General features: G+C 42.5%; 1 protein-coding gene across 2 annotated transcripts in view; it reads right to left on the bottom strand.

Moving 5' to 3' along the window:
* Window positions 1–16,654, bottom strand: part of reln (reelin) — a 61,299-nt gene extending 44,645 nt beyond the window's left edge. The window contains exons 1-2 of one of the 2 annotated variants that reach the window (XM_061282504.1): window positions 16,101–16,654; window positions 3,422–3,529 (exon numbers count right to left, since the gene is read on the bottom strand). In XM_061282504.1, the coding sequence (XP_061138488.1) occupies window positions 3,422–3,529; window positions 16,101–16,353 (361 nt within the window). In that variant the 5' untranslated portion in view covers window positions 16,354–16,654. The remainder of the gene's footprint in view (window positions 1–3,421; window positions 3,530–16,100) is intronic. The other variant, XM_061282505.1, reaches the window with a different exon arrangement.
* Between the last annotated feature and the right edge of the window lie 925 nt (window positions 16,655–17,579).

Raw genomic sequence — 17,579 nt, 5'->3', positions numbered from 1 at the left:
AGTGAGCTGCCATCGCTCATCAATCGGGCTCAGTGGGTGAGAGGGTGAATGCAGTCCACCTTCGCCCATGAGATGGTGGAAAATTTAAAAACATGATTGGATATACAGTGGCTTTTTTTTTTTAAGTGGTTGTAGTGTCATGCCATGCTGGGTCACAATGTCAGTCCTCTTAAAAATGGCAATGATATTTTTTTTTTATAATGTGTTTGAATGTTCTTTTATTTATGTTTCAGTTTTACACTAAACCTAAACATATTTTGCCTTATTTGGGCAACTATGGGAAAAACATTTTTTTTTTTTTTACTGCAAAAGTAAGAACAGGTGTTATGGAATAATTTCAATGGAAACTAAAGTTTAGCGTAATATGAAATAAAGTGAGTCTCAAGAGGATCACTATGAATATTTCCACACAGAGTGATTGCAATTTTGACCACACACACGCTAGCTGCACAGGTCAAGGTGCAGCTGAATTTCATCTCTAATAGTCATCTCGTGCGTGTGTGTGAGTAGGAGGCCATCCGTCATGAGGACAGACTGGGGGGGCTGAATGTCCCTGTCACTAAGCTGTCGCTTTGTCAGCCAGCCAGTTCCATCATACTGAGATGAGGACCGGCCAAAAGCGAGCGGAACCGCAAAATCATACAACTATGCAAATGAACGACAAAATAAACATCACCCGGCCATCCATCAATGAGCGTGTTCTGAGAGGCTTAGTATCGGCACGGCGACACCAATCAACCATCCGGACGTTGGTTGGGTGTGATGGAAGGCCATCCCATCACCCCCCCCCCCCTCCTCGCTTTTCATCGCTCGCCGTTTGCTACATTTCATGCACAGTGTCCAAATTCTCCCTCCCCACTCGGCACTTATTGCCTTGGCTTTAATCTCACCACTTTGCTTTGTTTTGCTTTTCTGCTCATCAATTTCAGGCCTCTGCAAAAAAGACTATTGTTCATCCCCATAATTTCAACCTTGTGGGAGATTTTTTTTACAAGGGATATGCACTCATGTTTTTTTTTATGCCATTGAAAACATTTGGCTATTACAAGAGCAATATGAGACATTTATTTCCAGCAAGGTTCCAGCTCTTTGGGGTTTAATCACCTCATTATAGTTATTGTATAAAGCACAGATAATCAGATCAACAAAAACATGCCAATTTGCTGTTGTGCTTAATCGAAATCCATTAGAGGATAATGCCTTGAAGACTTTGTCAATTCCGTTTTAGAAAAGCCACAAGGCTGGAATGGAAACAAAGCGCCGTAAATGGAATAAATGTCAAAGTGGGAAAAAAAAACATAAAGCAGTCTGAATTCTCAAGTAGATGAGTCAGGCCACACTGACGTTAATCTTGAGAAAGCACCGCCGCTACTCAATACAACTAACCAAAGTCGACCTCTTTACACACTAACCCACATTACAAGTGCGAACACATCACCTAAAATACCACACAGACTCGTTGGCACAGTGAAAGCGTTCCACTGCTGCGTCAAGCACTTTTTTTTCCAGGTGGCATATTTTAAAAAACAAGTCATTCTACACCACTTCTTTCTTAACCATGCCCGGCCTGCGCAATGTTTTTCAACTGACTCCGCACTCGTGACTTAAAAGGTTTGTGGCTGATCTCCCGGCATTGGTCGCTAAGAGCCCAATTGCTTCATTGAGCTAATTTGACAGTAAGTTCAGTTCTTCTGACGCAGTAAAAAAAAAAAAAAAGTCTGCCCCCAAACTCTGACGTTTTTATTACAAATGCAGTGTGAAGGGCCTTGTTATTCAGAACGATAGAAAGCCAATAAAACTTTCCCTTCGCTGTCTCCACCACCAGCCAGCGATAAAAATCCATAAAAGGCACGTCGTGAAAAAGCAATGCAACATGCTGCAGTGGTTGAATGAGGGCGACAGAGTAGACTGCGGAATGATCTCTGACAAGCTCGTCTGACCACACCGACCACGAAACAACTTTCGAAAACTCCAAGACTCCACTCGTCCGTTTTATTATCCTTACCCATGTGCAGTCACTGGCCACAATATTAGGTACACCTACAGTACATCATCTACTGGAATCTAATCAATGAGCAGTGTTGGAATTTTGTTTATTATTGAGTTTTTAATCTGCAATTTAAAATAGAAGCAGACGAATATAAAGCTGTTTCAGTGTCCAAAGGTTTTTTTCGCTTCTTGCATTGACACATCTGTCAGCCACATGCTCCCCCTGCCAGTCACATCTCAAACAGCTGGCGTGTGTGCAATTCTCCACTGAATTCTAGTCGTGTTCCTCACATGCCTCCATTGAGACGGATTAGAACCGCACCCCTTCCGAGACACTAAACACCAGGATTGTAAAAAAAAAAAAAAAAAAAGAAATCCTTCCCCTCAGATCCTTCAATACTTGTCACAACAACAATACAAACGATGATGGTGCTGCTCCACATCTTGCTCTTCAAAGTGTTACATACCAGCAGCTTTTTTTCAGAAAACTGATGAAAGTTTAGTCCATGGGTAAGCTTGCCAAGATGTGTCACTTACCCAAATTGCACACAGATGAAAATTGCGCATTATGTAATGTAAAGGATTATTTAAAAAAAATAAATAATAATTTATGCAAACGCGGCTTTATGAGCTATTGCCCATATTTTGAAACATTTTCTTTTTTTTCCAAATTAGGGAGTGAACCAAAAGATGTCAGCATTCCACTTTCCAGAGTAAAAATGGATAAAGGAGGCACCCGGGCATTTATTCTGGGCCATTCTGCATCTTCTCCAAGGACGACTTCATTGTTGGTCAAATGGCCTCGGGAGAGCTCCAGAAGACTCAAGGGCTTCATCTATTCACACTTGACGGACTTTTAGCTTTCTCTTTGTTTGTCTGGAAATAGGTCAAGGTGGGTTTCCATTCAGCTGTGTGAAGATATTTAAAATATATTCACACCCAAGACTCAATAGACATTGTAGTAAATAAAGGAGCGAACAGTCTAAAATGAAGCAATGTTTTTTCCAGATGACTTTGCGATCCGGGTAGACTACGCCCCAAACCAGTCCGTCTTCCACCAGTTAATTGGGGGAACTGACAAGAAATACAAATGAGGCGGGCCAGCTGCATGAAAGTCATTGAAAGTATCCCTGGACCTTTGCAAGAAATTCCTCCTTGAACGATTGGAACCTGGAAACTCCGAACTGTGAGGCAGACATGCTAGTCACTAGTACACTGTGCTTCAATTCTCAAAAGACCAGTCATCATATTTAGCTTTTCTTCTCGCCCAGATGACATAAGACTCTACTCGTTCTGGGAACGGATGTGGATCACTGAGCCGGGTCGTGCACCCTGTGAAACTTCATCATCAGTGAGGGGCTGTTAAGCTGAGCATGTTGGAGCTCAGATCACAGCTGAGGACGTCACACTGAGGGTCGCATGTCAGACTTACCGAAGCCAAAAGCAGCCGGTGCTGGGATGGGAGCAGACTGGACGGGTGTGGAGGTGTACAGGCCCGTCACTAACAGACCGTCGAAGGACACGCTGGTCGAGATGGTCACTAGGGAGAGAAGAGCATTGCGTTATTTTGGTCTATTCATCCTGTTCATTGATATTGTACAAAATAATTCGCAGAACCGTAAGAACTTGAATGTTTTTTTTTAGACTGATGCAATCTGTTGTCCTTTCTCATGTGCTTCCACTTTGTTGAGTTAAACCAAAGGTGTCAAGCCCAAGGGCCAGATTAGGCCCGCCAATTAATTTTGTGCGGCCCGTAAAGACAAATTGTGCATCAAATTACAAATTGTCTTTTCTTTAAAAAATCTGAGATGTTATCAGCAAATTTTATTACCATTGATCTTTATGAAATATCTGAACAGTTTTCGCTAGTCTCCTGATTTCAAAACAAAAATTGAAATGATTTAAACGGTTGTTTATGCTATGTCAAACTATCCGCATCGCCGTCCGAGCCATCTTCACCCCCACCTACGCAACCCTCAGCTGAAGCGAATTCAGATTAGGGTTTGGCTGAACAAACATTTTACTGTGTGGCTCAATATAGACACAAAAAATCCCCTTAATAAAAACTCATCTTTCTTGACACAAAACGAAAAAAAAATGCTTTGGTTATTGCCCAAGATAAACAATCTTAATGATCTAATTGGCTGTAACCCCAGCATCATATTAGGTTTGTAGTCATTTCGGGTCACCACAAACAGCATCAGGGTGAAATATGCCAACTCTGCGGTTGAGATCTACAGCTTAGTGTCACCCGCAGCAAGTCAACTATTGATCCACCATGTGAACAAAGACCCTGACTGATGGGACCACCACAGAGAGGGAGCTGAACCCGGGGGAAGTCTGGCCTCGAGAAGAACCCACTCCCCAAAAAATACACTTCCATACAAGGAGGAGTCAGAAAATAACCTGCAGTCGGCAGTGACTGACTCCGGAATCCCCCTTTGGATTTTGCGGAATAAGAAAATGCCGTGACACCCGCGGCGTTGATGTGTTTTTAGTTATGAAATGGCAACAAGTCAGTTTGCTCTCAGGGCGCTTTTTCTCCTGAGGCTTGCTGAGGTTGGATGTGGGAGAGCAGACTGTGTGGCCCAGTCTCCCACCCTGACTGTCTGGGTGACTCCATTAAGTCTTACACATATAAGGCGCCTCATGTTTGTGTATGTGCGAGTGGCTCTGAATGTGCGTCCTGTGTTTTGGTGAATGTCTGATGTGCTTCGTTTTAAGAGTCGAGTTCAGCCGGTCGCTTCTTTATATGAACGCCTCAATAATTTAGCTCATCCACTCATTCTGTTCTTTGCAGCCATGGCAATTTTTCGTCTTCTTCTGTCCTGACATATTCATGACGCTGGAGTTCATATGTTGACATTCAACCACAAATGTACAAGATGGCCGCTACGTAGACCAACAGCGAACCCAGAAGAATCCTTTTAGGAACAGATTCAGGAGCAACAGAGAAGGCCAGGATTAAGTTTGTAGCTTGGATTTGTAATAAAAATTTGATGTCATCAAACGTGAACTTTCCAGACACACCTTGTAAATGTCTGCTAAAATGAGACTAGTGCAAACTACTTTGCTTGGCAACAGCCGCATCCTTTTAGTCAACCTCGAGCACCACTGAATGAGGGAAATCGGCCTTCTCATTTATATCAGCAATTTTATTATACAGTGAATATTTTTTTTTTTGCTTCCCAAACACCTATTCAACAGCTGCAAGCAAACATATTGGCAGTGTTTACATGACACATTGATCCAAGGCCACGCCATGTTGTATTTAATGGAGGGGTAGATGAAATGTAATGCACAATGTCAGCCCCGGTTGCATACATACAATGAGCTTATCTCCACATATCCATTGACCCACATCATCAAGGTTACACACACTCCATTACTCTCTATGGACACACACGCTGAATGTTACTCGCACATGTACAAAGGTTTTTTTTCGCCTGCGGTTTCTCTCTTTTTACCATCTCTCCATTCGCTATTTCCCATTTGAGAAATCATGGTGTCAAAAAACAAATAATGCCTTCTGCACTTTTTCTCTCCCCTGTAGCAGAGTACCTGTTCCATTTGATGCGGAGGCGTAAGGGCAGCTGTGAGCACAAGGTTACCATCGAGGGAAAAAAAAAAAAAAAACATTCGAACGGGAGGGGCAAAAGGCACTGAAAAGGAGGTGATGCCTTCACAGAGCAGCGCTACCTGATCAATACAAATGCAAGACCTAAATTATTTACATGTAGCCTCATCAACACTCATCTCACACTTGCAGGCCATCAAATGAGCCAATCTGATCAAGTCCAAGTTACCTGAGGGCGGACTATTCATGCGCACACACAAACGTGCAAATCTTCAGGCGCAGGCTGGCGGCCTTTGATGGTTGCTTTTATCATTCCCATCCATACTTTTATTTTTGACTACTCCTCACTTGGCCGAAGGGAATGAAGAACCATAAGGAAAGGGAGTCAACACGGTGGCGAGCTGTGTATGTGTGTGTGAAGCAACGGGGGATTTTGTTGGACTCATTCAACGCAACCAAAAATCTGGAGTGAATATTTGTCCATTCATCATTTAAACATGACACAGATCATGTGACAACCTGTTCATCACGTTCATAGTCACTACTCTATCCAAAGCCAAGATGGTTAGAACAGCCAAAGATTGTACATAAGAGACTGCAGACAAGTAAAAGGATTAAGTAGTCCTCCATATTATTACTTCAATAAAAGTGTGTAAGAAATTGTTTTCTGACTATTATATTACTGACTTATGATTTCTACGATATAAAGGTTCAATAGTTAGATGACATTATGTCAAATGAAGCAAGAAGTACATCTCGTTTTCAAGTTTTTTTTTCTAATTTTTTGCTCGTCTTCCACTTCAGATTCAGGGAAGTTTGAGAACAGCTAGCATAGTCGAAACGCCCTAGCTCCGCCTCTGGTTGTCGTGGCAACAAAACCAGACCAAAGGGGGCGGGACAACAATCGACAGAAGCTCCCTGAAGAATCGTGATATTTATGTCTTTTGATTGAAGAATGTCAGCTACATACATATGTCTCCTTTAATGTGCCAGTACAATAATATACGATAATTTATCCGCAAAAGGTGGACACGTGTTGGTCAGCTGGGACAAGTATTATTTTGAGCACAGAGCAAAGCAGAGCCAGTGGCCCTAGGCCCGCATGTAATATTGATGATGCGATGTGGTATGCCTCATTACAGACACACACAGCCACGCCACTGCTCAAGTATTGATGGGCCTTGAACATTTCTTCAACACCACCACGAATAATATTACGGCGTAAAATACCAGCACGCACATATCGCACCAAAACAGCACACATATGTAAATTCAATACCCTTCATGATATCAATATTTTAGCTTGGACTGATGTAAATAATTCAATCACTAAATTGTGCATTTTTAATTTTGCAGATTTCATGCTAAGACTTTCAAGTTGAACTGAAAAGTAATGATGCAAACTTCAAATTTGAATTCAAATTCAACCAGCCATTTAGTCATTAGTTTGCTTCACCTTAATAAATTAGTTTACATAAAATTACTGGATGTGGCGCATTATTTAATTTTCATTTTCTTAATTTCATCTCATGTTTCATACACATATATATTATATATACCGTAATTTTCGGACTATAAGTCGCACCGGAGTATAAATCGCACCAGGCATAAAATGCCCAAAAAAGTGGAAAAAAAAAACATATATATGTATATAAGTCGCCCCCCCCATCCAAACTATGAAAAAAAACGCGACTTATAGGTCCGAAAATTACGGTACACATATATTATATATATACATATATTTAGTATATACAAATTTCTAGGCATATTCAAAGAGGGTTTTACTAATGTGAATGGATCACTGAATGCTGGATAAGAAATCCTTTTTAGGCTCCTGATTAACAGTAGCCACTGGCAAGTAGCACAACAATAATGTCTCCTGATGGCGTTGAAAAGCTTGCTCGCCAGTGCGGTTGGCAAAGCTTGCTGGCATGGGCTCATTCCTAGGAATCAACATGGAAAAGGATTAGAGCAGTGCTGGAAAGTAGGAGGAACCGATTTACGTTTCAACCTTGTTTGCTCGCATTGAAGTCCTCCTGGCGTGGTTGGCGAGTCCTGAATGCTTCCTTTTTTAATACTCTTGTGTACAAACACACCCACTTTCATAAGCTCCACCGCAGACGCCGCGTTAAAGGTTCTGCAGAGCCGCATAGTAACCCAAATATTCTCAGACGGAAAAACCACAAAAAGAGAGTAGCCAAGAGAACACCCTTTTCGTCTCCAAATGAATGGAGCTTTTCTTGGCATTGCTTTCAATAAAGATAGCTGACCATCTGACCCACATCCCACAGGCAGACACACACGTGCCCACAGAGGACCCGGAAATGGAGACCAGGCCATGGGGAAGCTACGATTCCATCTGTTTGTGCGGCCATGACAGCAGGGTCACGGCGCCACTTGACTGTGAGCTTCCTGAAATGCTTCCCTCAGTCACCTGTGCACAGCACCATTAAGAACAAGGAAGGATCCAAATGGTAATTTCAGCACCTTCCATAAAATCCATTATCAAGTATGGATGTACTGTATCTTCTCGGGACTGTGTGGGAAGTGTGTCTCAGCGAATGTATGTGTCATGCCGTGTTCTAGTCAGGTCTCATTCCATTGCGTAACCTTCTGGCACACATCGTGGCCTGCTGGCACTGCCATCTGCCGTGAGACACGCCATCAAAGGCAACCTATTGGACACGGAGCTTCTACAGGTCTGCTTAATGACAACGTTTCCGACACCTTTTGCAAAAGGCTCCAAACGACGTATCTCAGGAGAGCAGTTTACAGGAGCTGAGTGCCAGAGATTCCAACGTGGAGTCAGAACATAATACGGTATCTCGAACGAGGTTCCTTAGTTTGGCGTCACTTCACCCTTGCGACAGCCGCGAAGACAAAGAGGCGTGCGATTTAGTCACAAGTATCCACTTCTTCACACACAAGATGTGTGTCACATAACGTTCACACTTGATGGCGGTACAATGCAAATGCATCAATGCATAATCAATAGTCAAGCAGAGTTTAAATGGGTTTTGTGAGCGCAGCTTAGCATGAGCTTTGAATAGATTGATTGTGACGTATCTGGAAAATAGTTTCTCTTTACGATCATTTGGTTTTTATCTTTCACACGACGGGTTCCGCTTCCCCAAGTGCTGCCGATCCCGTTTGCCTTATTCAACTTGCTAGAAGCTAGCCGCGTGCTAGCGGCTAGCTCCACTCCACAGCTGTTCTACTTTATAAAATTGTAGCATATAGCTCGAATTTTGGGAGGCTTAAAGACATCTGCTATCAAGTGTTCTGTCATATCTTATCTTTGGAATATTTGGACAAAAAGCACGCGACATATATGTATGTTATTAAGACACCGGAAAACGGTTTAAAATCACCCAAAAAAGAAATTCAAAATATGCCCAGTTTAAATCCTGATGGGATGACACGAGAATTAGGGGCAGAGGGCCTATAATACCCAAAGGCAACAAAACATCAGAGACTTGAGGCAGTAATATCCTGCATGTATATAAAAAAAAGAAATCTGCATATTATTCAGCAAAAGATGCAGGATTAGCGCTTGTTACAAATGGTTATATTGGATTAGGGTTCAGGAACGCGATGATTTGTTCCCTCTGTTGCTTGGACTGACTGCCAGGATTGGAGAGTGAGCTGTCCTTATGATCAATACCATGTGTTCTGCAGACCAAGGCACAGCCTTAGATATCCCCCTTCATGTACGGAAGCCATCGTGAGGTCAATGAAAGCAAAAACTCACAAGAGGCATATAACAAATAATCCGAATGTATTCTTGCATACAAATACTGTCAAAATTTAAATTACCATCAGCGAGCACAAAATGTAAAGGAATGCACAAACACAGTCAAGGACCAAATTGGCTCAAGACACAAAACCACAACGCTGACAAAATTCTGTGTGGAAACATAGATTTCAGCACAAATGAGAAAATACCACAAATAAAAAAAACATTCAAACTGGAATCATACTCACTTGAGCACAAACCTCTGCCAAAGTGGGAATATCCTTATTTGGAATTAGGATCAGCCCAAAATTCATTGATAAGCTTACTTGAATTTTCAATAAAGTTAAGCATCAGGAATATCTGGCTAAAGCTATCATACTTGAGGTTCCAATACTTGAGGTTCCATTTTCCAATGATTTCTTGTCGTTTAGTTACTGTAAGTCTTCGGTTGAAGCCAGGTTCATAAAAGGCCCCATTGTTTTAAAAAATATTTCCTTTTACAACATCCCCTCGCGTTAAATCATGAGGCAAGAAAAGACCACAAAGTGAAATGTTAAAGACGTTAACTTGAAATGCACAGTTGTAGGTGATCACAAATACATCCCCAAAGTGTCTTCCAATTGTTTATGACTATCAATCCAGTCTATTTTACCGGATACTCGCTAACCCTAAAACTAACCTGACCAAAATACAAGTGACAACACAGATTGTGTAATAATATGTAGGGATAGGTTACCTTATTATTTTGAATTTTGTGTTCCGTCACAGTGGGGAGAAATAAATTTGTAATTCGGTGCAATCAATGAATCAGCTCATAAAACAGATGTCAACTAGAAATTCATTACGCAGCCAGAAATTTCACTATGGCTTTCAATAGTAGTTAGTCGGAAAATATATTTTCAGGCCTTGGAGGCAGCACACAGATGTCATTTAGCGTTACTCTAATTTATTTGCTCAATCATGAAGCTGTACGGAAGATTGGCTAAGTGGAAGGAAGAATTTCATACAACTCTCAACTGTACAGTATAAACTTTAAATTAGTAAAAAATATATGTTTTTTTTTTTTTTAATGTGTTGCTCCACATAAGAACGCCGTAGCCTGGATTTGAACCATTGACTTCAAATTTTCAACTCTCAGGTGACCATTCAGTAAAGGGTACATCAAGTTTCAATTTTTACTTTTCAAACGGTGCTACATGGTCTTATGGTCTGGAAATCGTATTTTGGGTTACTTAAAGAGTCAACCTTAAGTTTCTAGTTGCAAGAGGTCCTATAAGCTGACCGTTGACACAAATCTGTGGGCTCTGGAGCTACCATATCGTTTATGTGGGGATTGGGGGTATTTCACAACAGAGTATTAGGAGAATTATATCTTTGCAGAGCCCTGTAAACACCAACCCCCTCAACCATGCTGTCGCTTTGGACAGGAGGATGTGTGAGCTGTGTAATCTGCCTCCGCCAGCCTGCCAAGTGGAGCCTGAGCGGGCCAGGCTTTTTGTAAGGGAAGGGGTGATGCTGGAAAAAAAAAAAGGGGGGGTGCGAGGCGAAGGCTAATCCGCCAGCGCCACGCGCCGAGTCACCGGCACCCAGCTAGTTGAACCACGTCGAATGCGATCGGCACAGACGACACATTGCCCCCCCCCATCCCAAAACGGGATTACTAAAAATGACAATAAAGGCACCGGAGGGAGGTCCCAGATTCCAAAGTGGAAGAAGAAGTGGTAAAGGGAGGAGTCGAATCCACCAAGAGGAGGTAAAGGGCCAACTAAAACGCTCTTATGTCCAAATATGGTTGATTTTTTTTTTTTCCGAAATCAATACCAATGTTCTGTCCCCACATTACTTCCAAGAAGTGAAGGACTTCATGATAATCAACGATGCTTTTCAGCATTCAAACTGTAATGTGCTGAAAATATTATTCTAATATATTTTGGATGAGTTGTGAATGTTTTGTGAATGCTTACACTTGCCTTAAACACAATCCACGAGCCACAAAATGACACAAGGGAAGCAAGTGCGTGCTTAAACTATGGCGTCCTTGCATCTGCGCAGTCAGTCAACAGACACGCACGCTCTTCAACATCCCCAAAGTACTTCCACCCACTCATCTGCCCACTCATGGAAGTTACTGAAAACACAATTTGCATTTGCTTGTTAAGAGCTCGCATGCTTTGCCTGAAAGAGAGAAAAAAAAAAGACTCCATTGAAGAAACGGACAATAAAAAATGTAAGAGCTCAGTGCCGCTTGCCTAAATAAAACCAGACGAGGAACACACCTCTTCTCGGAGGGATGCACTCAATGGCTTCTTGCTTTTCCTGCACTAAATTGAGTGATTGGAGACGATTCTTTCAGGAATACATCAGTTCGTCTACTGACTGCCACTTGACATAAAAGTCAATCAACTGGGGGAAAATAAAAGCCTTGCTACATAACAAATTGTAAAAGCCTGCTAATCAGGACATATCTGTTGGGCTAGCGGAACATCTGACCTGCCTCTTTGTAATGATGGATCGCCCACTACGAACCGAAAGCTGCGTGCATGGCCGAGCCGAGCATGCATGTGTGACAAAGGGAAGATTCCAAACGCGTATCCATTCTCATTTGTCGCCCATCTGCTCATCGGCACAAAAGAAAGGAACACATCACAACGCTTCATCATTCATCGTCGACGTAACACCCAAAGCTCACGCGACACGCCCACACAAACAGGAGTGCACTTGACATACTTCCCTCGACTCAGCAAAGTGAGCTATTCAGACAAAACAGCGTGAGGCTGAGTGACTGAAGAGCGTGGAAGTTAATGAATTCAAAAGCTTTGGTACACTTTAAAGTGCAGCAACGTGCGCAGCGTGTTGGTTTTCCTTTTGCTCACAAGAGAGTCCCATTAAACCATTAGCCCAAGTGTCCCCTTTCCACTTGCCTGCCTTTCGGTCTCGTCCGTACCCCAAAAATTGCATGACTGCTTGCAAACTAGGCCAGCCTTTTGTTGGTTCACAGACCAATTCTTGCAACAGCTCTTTTAAGTTAGTATGAGATGCTGGAGAGAGAAAAAGAGGAGCTGACCTAAAAAAAAATGTTTTTAAAAAATCCCAAACCATGCAGCACCCCAAAAAAATAAAAAATCAATCCGACGACAGTTGTGCCATATTGTCAACCCAAGGAGGAGCTGTGCTTCCGTGACTTTCCAGATACTGGTTGGTTTGATAACATCTGTTTTTCCAAAGCCTAAACAAGACCTTGCGCTGATGACCTTTACTTGTTACATGGCGGCTATGTACTTCTACAGACATAAGTTGCAGATAAAAAAAGCAAGAAGACACCCAAAACTCATCATGGAAAACTGCCGGGGAAAAAATGTCATCAGACAGGTGGGGAGCGGAAGAGCTGATGGGATTTTGAAAAGATAGATTTATCTCCAAGTGGAGAAAGTACTGGTCAGCAATTGTTTTTTTCCCCTTAAAGATATTTAGGGCAAAAATGGAGGCAAGTCCATGCCAGACATGTTCTCACACAACAGAAATTGGATTTTTTGTTGTATTTTGAAAGCGTCGCCAGGGTAAGCATGGAATCATTCTGCGGTCACTCGGTCTGTTCATGATTTGGACACAAACAATAAAGTCTTTCCAGCATTTGTTGAAACATGCAGCTCCTCTTTATATAATGTGACATCTGGATTGGAGACGTGTTAAACTAATTCATGATAGGAATTCTCATTTTGTTTATCATACGGAATGTTGCATAAAAGTTGTGGAACAATGTTCCAATTATTGAATCGGCTCAATTGAAACTGTGAACTGGCTTTCAATGACTAATTTTTTGTGGCGTAGCCAGACGACTCAAATTGGAAACAATGAATCCAAGGTGGGTGATGAGTCAAATTATGTGTCGGAACAAATAGTGTATGTCAATAGCATGCATGACGGATCATGAATACAAATGACGGCAACACTTGGTAGTCAGCAATTTAGATGCCACGAAGACAAAAGTGACATCCTGACATATCCAGCTTTTGAAAAACATGACACAACTGTGACTTCGGCAACAACAGAACACATCATGTCAAATAAGGGTGTAATCATCATACTGTACCAAATCCATCAACGGAACAAAAAGCAACTGGCCCCATTCTTGCTCCAGCATATCTATTTTTTGCAGTTTTGTCACTACTGCTGATGACCAGCACAAAAACACAACAAAACTTTCTATTTATTTTATTTTATTTTATTTTAAATTTCATTTAATTATATTATTTATTTGTATTTCTACTAATATTGTAGATTTATTCTTCATTCATTTGCTCATTCATTCATTGCTACCAGGGTTGGTTCATCCATCCAAACACTGCAAATTGATTTTTGCAGAGAACAAAGCAAGCAACCAATCTGCTCTCCAAGTTTAGCAAACGACCTGTTGTTTATTTTGAGTAAAGTTCAGGTCCCGACGTGACCTGACGGCACAACCCTTGTGAAGATAAGGGCAGCGTGATTGTACGTGTGAGCGACACTCGATTTTGTCTCTCGCAGACCTGAATCTTTTCATTGCTTCTTCTCTTTAGTTTCCAAGAACTCTTTCTCTACATATTTTGTTTTTCCAGCAGAATCCTGGCAGGGCTTGCAGCACAAGCAGTAACCTTTCTTGCCCATTGCTTTCTGATAACTTAATACAGCAATCTACAGCGCGCACACACAGTGCACTGCCCACACATGGCAGTCTTATCGCTCTAAAGAAACACAAGGAGGAGGCAGAGAGGTCAGGTCGGAAACTCAATTATAGTAAAGCAAACGGGCCACGCGAAGTCTTACTTCGACTTCGGATGTTTGTGAGACTTTCACCTCTTGTCTGTAAAAGGTTCACCAATTCATTTGGGTCATCCGTGTTCCTTGGTTGAAAGTATTTCTTTGACTTCGCCGAGCACATGGCTGGCCGGCAGCTTTTGATGCCTGCCTCCCACCATTTCCTCACGCAGCTCGCTTACTGCTTAGATCACACGTTGCTTTTAGGTGATTAAACTACATGTAATCCAAAAGTGGGGGCCGTTGAGCTCCTAAAAGCAATTTGGATCAAGCCAAGCTAAATAGATGGCAGCTATGTATCTGCAAATTAACACAAAATAATAATAGTGAGCCTTAATATGTACGCTATGTTACCAGGAAGGATTGTTATTTGTCACCGAAAGAAACCTCAATATCCTTTCCACTCCGACATTTTTGAACTGCGAGAGAGCACACCGTCAAGTAAGAAGAGCCAAAAAAAAAAATTTGCTCAAATTTGGTTACCATGTTTCACTTGTTCAGCCTCTCTGGTCAAAACTACAGAAACTTAACAATGAATCGCCATCCAGCAAAAAAAAAAACAGGACAAAAAAGAAAAGTGAGCAGCTTAGAAGGTTTTTTTTCCATGTAAGCCACGCTGCTCCTATCTCATCTGCTCAATCCTCTCATCGTCATTCAAATCCCCCCCCCCCCCCCATTCCGTGGTCGTATTTAAATCTCTCCCTCTTCTCGGTCCACTTTGTTTCTAATGCTAATTATTTAAACCCCTCTGTGCGCACCATCACTTCCATCCAGCAGCCAGTTATTCAAATCTCTCCCTCCAAACCCAGTCCCGGTTAAAAGGTCCTTGACTCAAGCCTTGATCTTTGGGTAATTTCCAGGGAAAGACTGATTCTTCCAGACGAGTGGCTTTTCTTGGCCTTCATCACTTCTTTCATAACAAACTGTGTTGAACAGATGCTGTTTGGATTCAAGAAGTTTATTTGCTCAGATAACACAATATGGCTAATCAAGCAAGGACGAGTGTTAGAAGTCAGCCGCGAGTAATCAAATGAAACCAGAGATTATTTTATTTGGAACTTATTTGTAATATAAATCAAAATTTGTGTACGCATGACTTTTGAGGAGAGGACAGTAGCATGGGAATGTGACCTCTGTAGAACTGCGCTGACCCGTGAGGGTCACTGTCCCCAGTGTTCAGTAAGTTACGAGAGCCGGAGTGCACGGCAGCGGTCACATGGGATCACTTTTCCGCAAGCAAGCATTGGAGAAGGAGAAGGCCGATTAATGGGTCGCCACCCGCATCCCAAGAACAGTTTAACTCAATTTAAATCTTTAGCAGTTTGGACTGATCATTTGTCACTTTGTCCGTTGCCACTCACACTTATGCAAACACACGCACGCACGCACTCACGCACACACACACACAGTCACACACACACATTTGCGCTCTCTCTCTCTCTCTCTCTCGTTCAGTTCTCCGATACTGTGGAGAAGCTGCCTACGCACGGAGCATCCCGATCACAGGTTAGTCAAGCACCCAAGCTGTTCAGCGCATTAAACAAGTCCAAATCATTATTGCTATTCTTTTTTTTTTAGTTACATAAACAATGCCCCCCCTCCCAAAAAAAAAAATTTGTGTTGGTTCATCACTCACTGGACCAGATTTCCACTAACAGGTTGCAACAAAAGGGAAAAAAGTTATCCGATTAAAGTGGATTTTTTTTTTAACTGTATGTGTTAGTTCTTCATCCTTCATATGAATTTTTTTTTTAGCAATGAGAATTTAACTGATCATAGAAAATGGATCGATTTTCATCAATAGTCATTCAATAATTCAATTAATTGTAAAAAATCTGAAAATAATTAAAGAATTTATAATTTAACTTTCTTAATACATTTTTAAATAATAAGTAATAAATCATTCAATTAATAAAAGTAAACTTGACAATCAGAAAAGTGAATGCATATCAACAGTGAGAGTTTTATTCCACATTTAAAAAAAAAAAAAAAAAGTGGACACACCTTGGTATTCCTGTCCCGGGGTGTAGGCAGTGGGGCTACCCATAATCTGGAGGGTGAGCAGCACCTCAGCCCCACCTTCAGTCACCCCAACTCCATCCATCTCTGCGTGATGGGTGCACAGGAAGAAAAAGGGGTTGAACCGGGGGTAAAAGCTTGCAGGGGGCACCCCAAAGTCCACGTTGCTGCTCCCCAGGACCAGGGCCAGCAGGGCACAGCCGAAGGCGCCCCCGAGAGAGGCCCACGCCGCGGCCATCTGCCCTCAAAGCGTGACGGGCGAGAGTATGGATTGGAGGAGAGCGCCGGGAGCAAAGAAGATGCAGGTAGCTGGATTCCGGGCAGAAGCTTCTGGACTTCACGGATGACTCAAAAGTCCAAAAGTGGCTACAGCAGCGCGTGTCAAAGTGTGAAAAAGTATGTGAGAAGCTCAGGTCTTCTGTAGCTTCCTCTCCCTGTCCTACCTTCACTCAGGGAGTTGAGCGCTTGGGCTGCGCGGTCCTGCTCCAGCGTTTAAATAGCTCGCCCCCTCCTCTCCCTCTCTCCTCCCTCTCTGCGCTAGCCTCGCTCCACGAGACGGCCTCCCCTCTCCTCCTCCCCTCTCTTCACTTTCCTTAAGCCCTTCCTGGTTCTGTCTTCTCCACAAAAGCTGCGCTTTGGCATCCTAGTAACTCTCTCTCTTAAGACCTGAGATCTTCACGCAGCTTAGTGTGTCCAAGTCTAACCAGCCCTCTCCTTCTCACTCGCTTCTTTTTTTCTCTTTGTCCTTTTGCCCATCCACCAGACTGTCTGCTCCTCTTCCTCCCTCCCTCCCTCCATCGCACCTCTTTTCTCTCACAATCACTCCCCACTTTCAATCTCCCACTTTTGCAAGCTCTCCATCTCTCCTCCCTTCTTTGACAACACGACAGTTTGTTTTTCCTTGCCCCCCCCTCTTTCCTGTGTCTTTCATGGCTTTTCCATCAGAATCTCCTTTTCCGTGGGACTCTCCAACTTTTTTTTTCCCCCCCGTGCTGCGATGAAGCCGCCGCTCCAGTACAGACATGATGCCGCTTTTGAACCCCCCACTAGATCTGGCTGAGCATTTTACATTTCACATGCAAATGCACCCAACGCATCTCCCCTTCCTCTTATTAATCCTCACACGCATGTTCGCAAAGAGGACACAATGATTCAAGGCCATGCATACACATAGTAAAGGCAATAAGCACTCAAGCATGTCAAAAGGAAGAGTCATTGATTGAACAGCTCGAAATGTATATTCTGGATCAATTAAATAATAATAAAAGAAAGATAGAAAACGATTAGAAATGTTAGAAGCAGATTTCCATATTTGGGATTGCCATTTTGGTTGAGACTCCAAATACTGTGCCTGAAGCTAGATTGGATAACTTGTGAACTACTATGTGGGGATCAAGTTGATGTGTGCCGTTGTGGTTAAACGCACACAAACACACAAAGCACCAATCTGAACACACACTCTGG

Source organism: Syngnathus typhle, linkage group LG7 (genome assembly GCF_033458585.1).
Source record: "Syngnathus typhle isolate RoL2023-S1 ecotype Sweden linkage group LG7, RoL_Styp_1.0, whole genome shotgun sequence".
NCBI lineage: Eukaryota > Metazoa > Chordata > Actinopteri > Syngnathiformes > Syngnathidae > Syngnathus > Syngnathus typhle.
The sequence above is the reverse complement of the archived record's forward strand: the minus strand, read 5'-3'. Positions and strand labels throughout refer to the sequence as shown.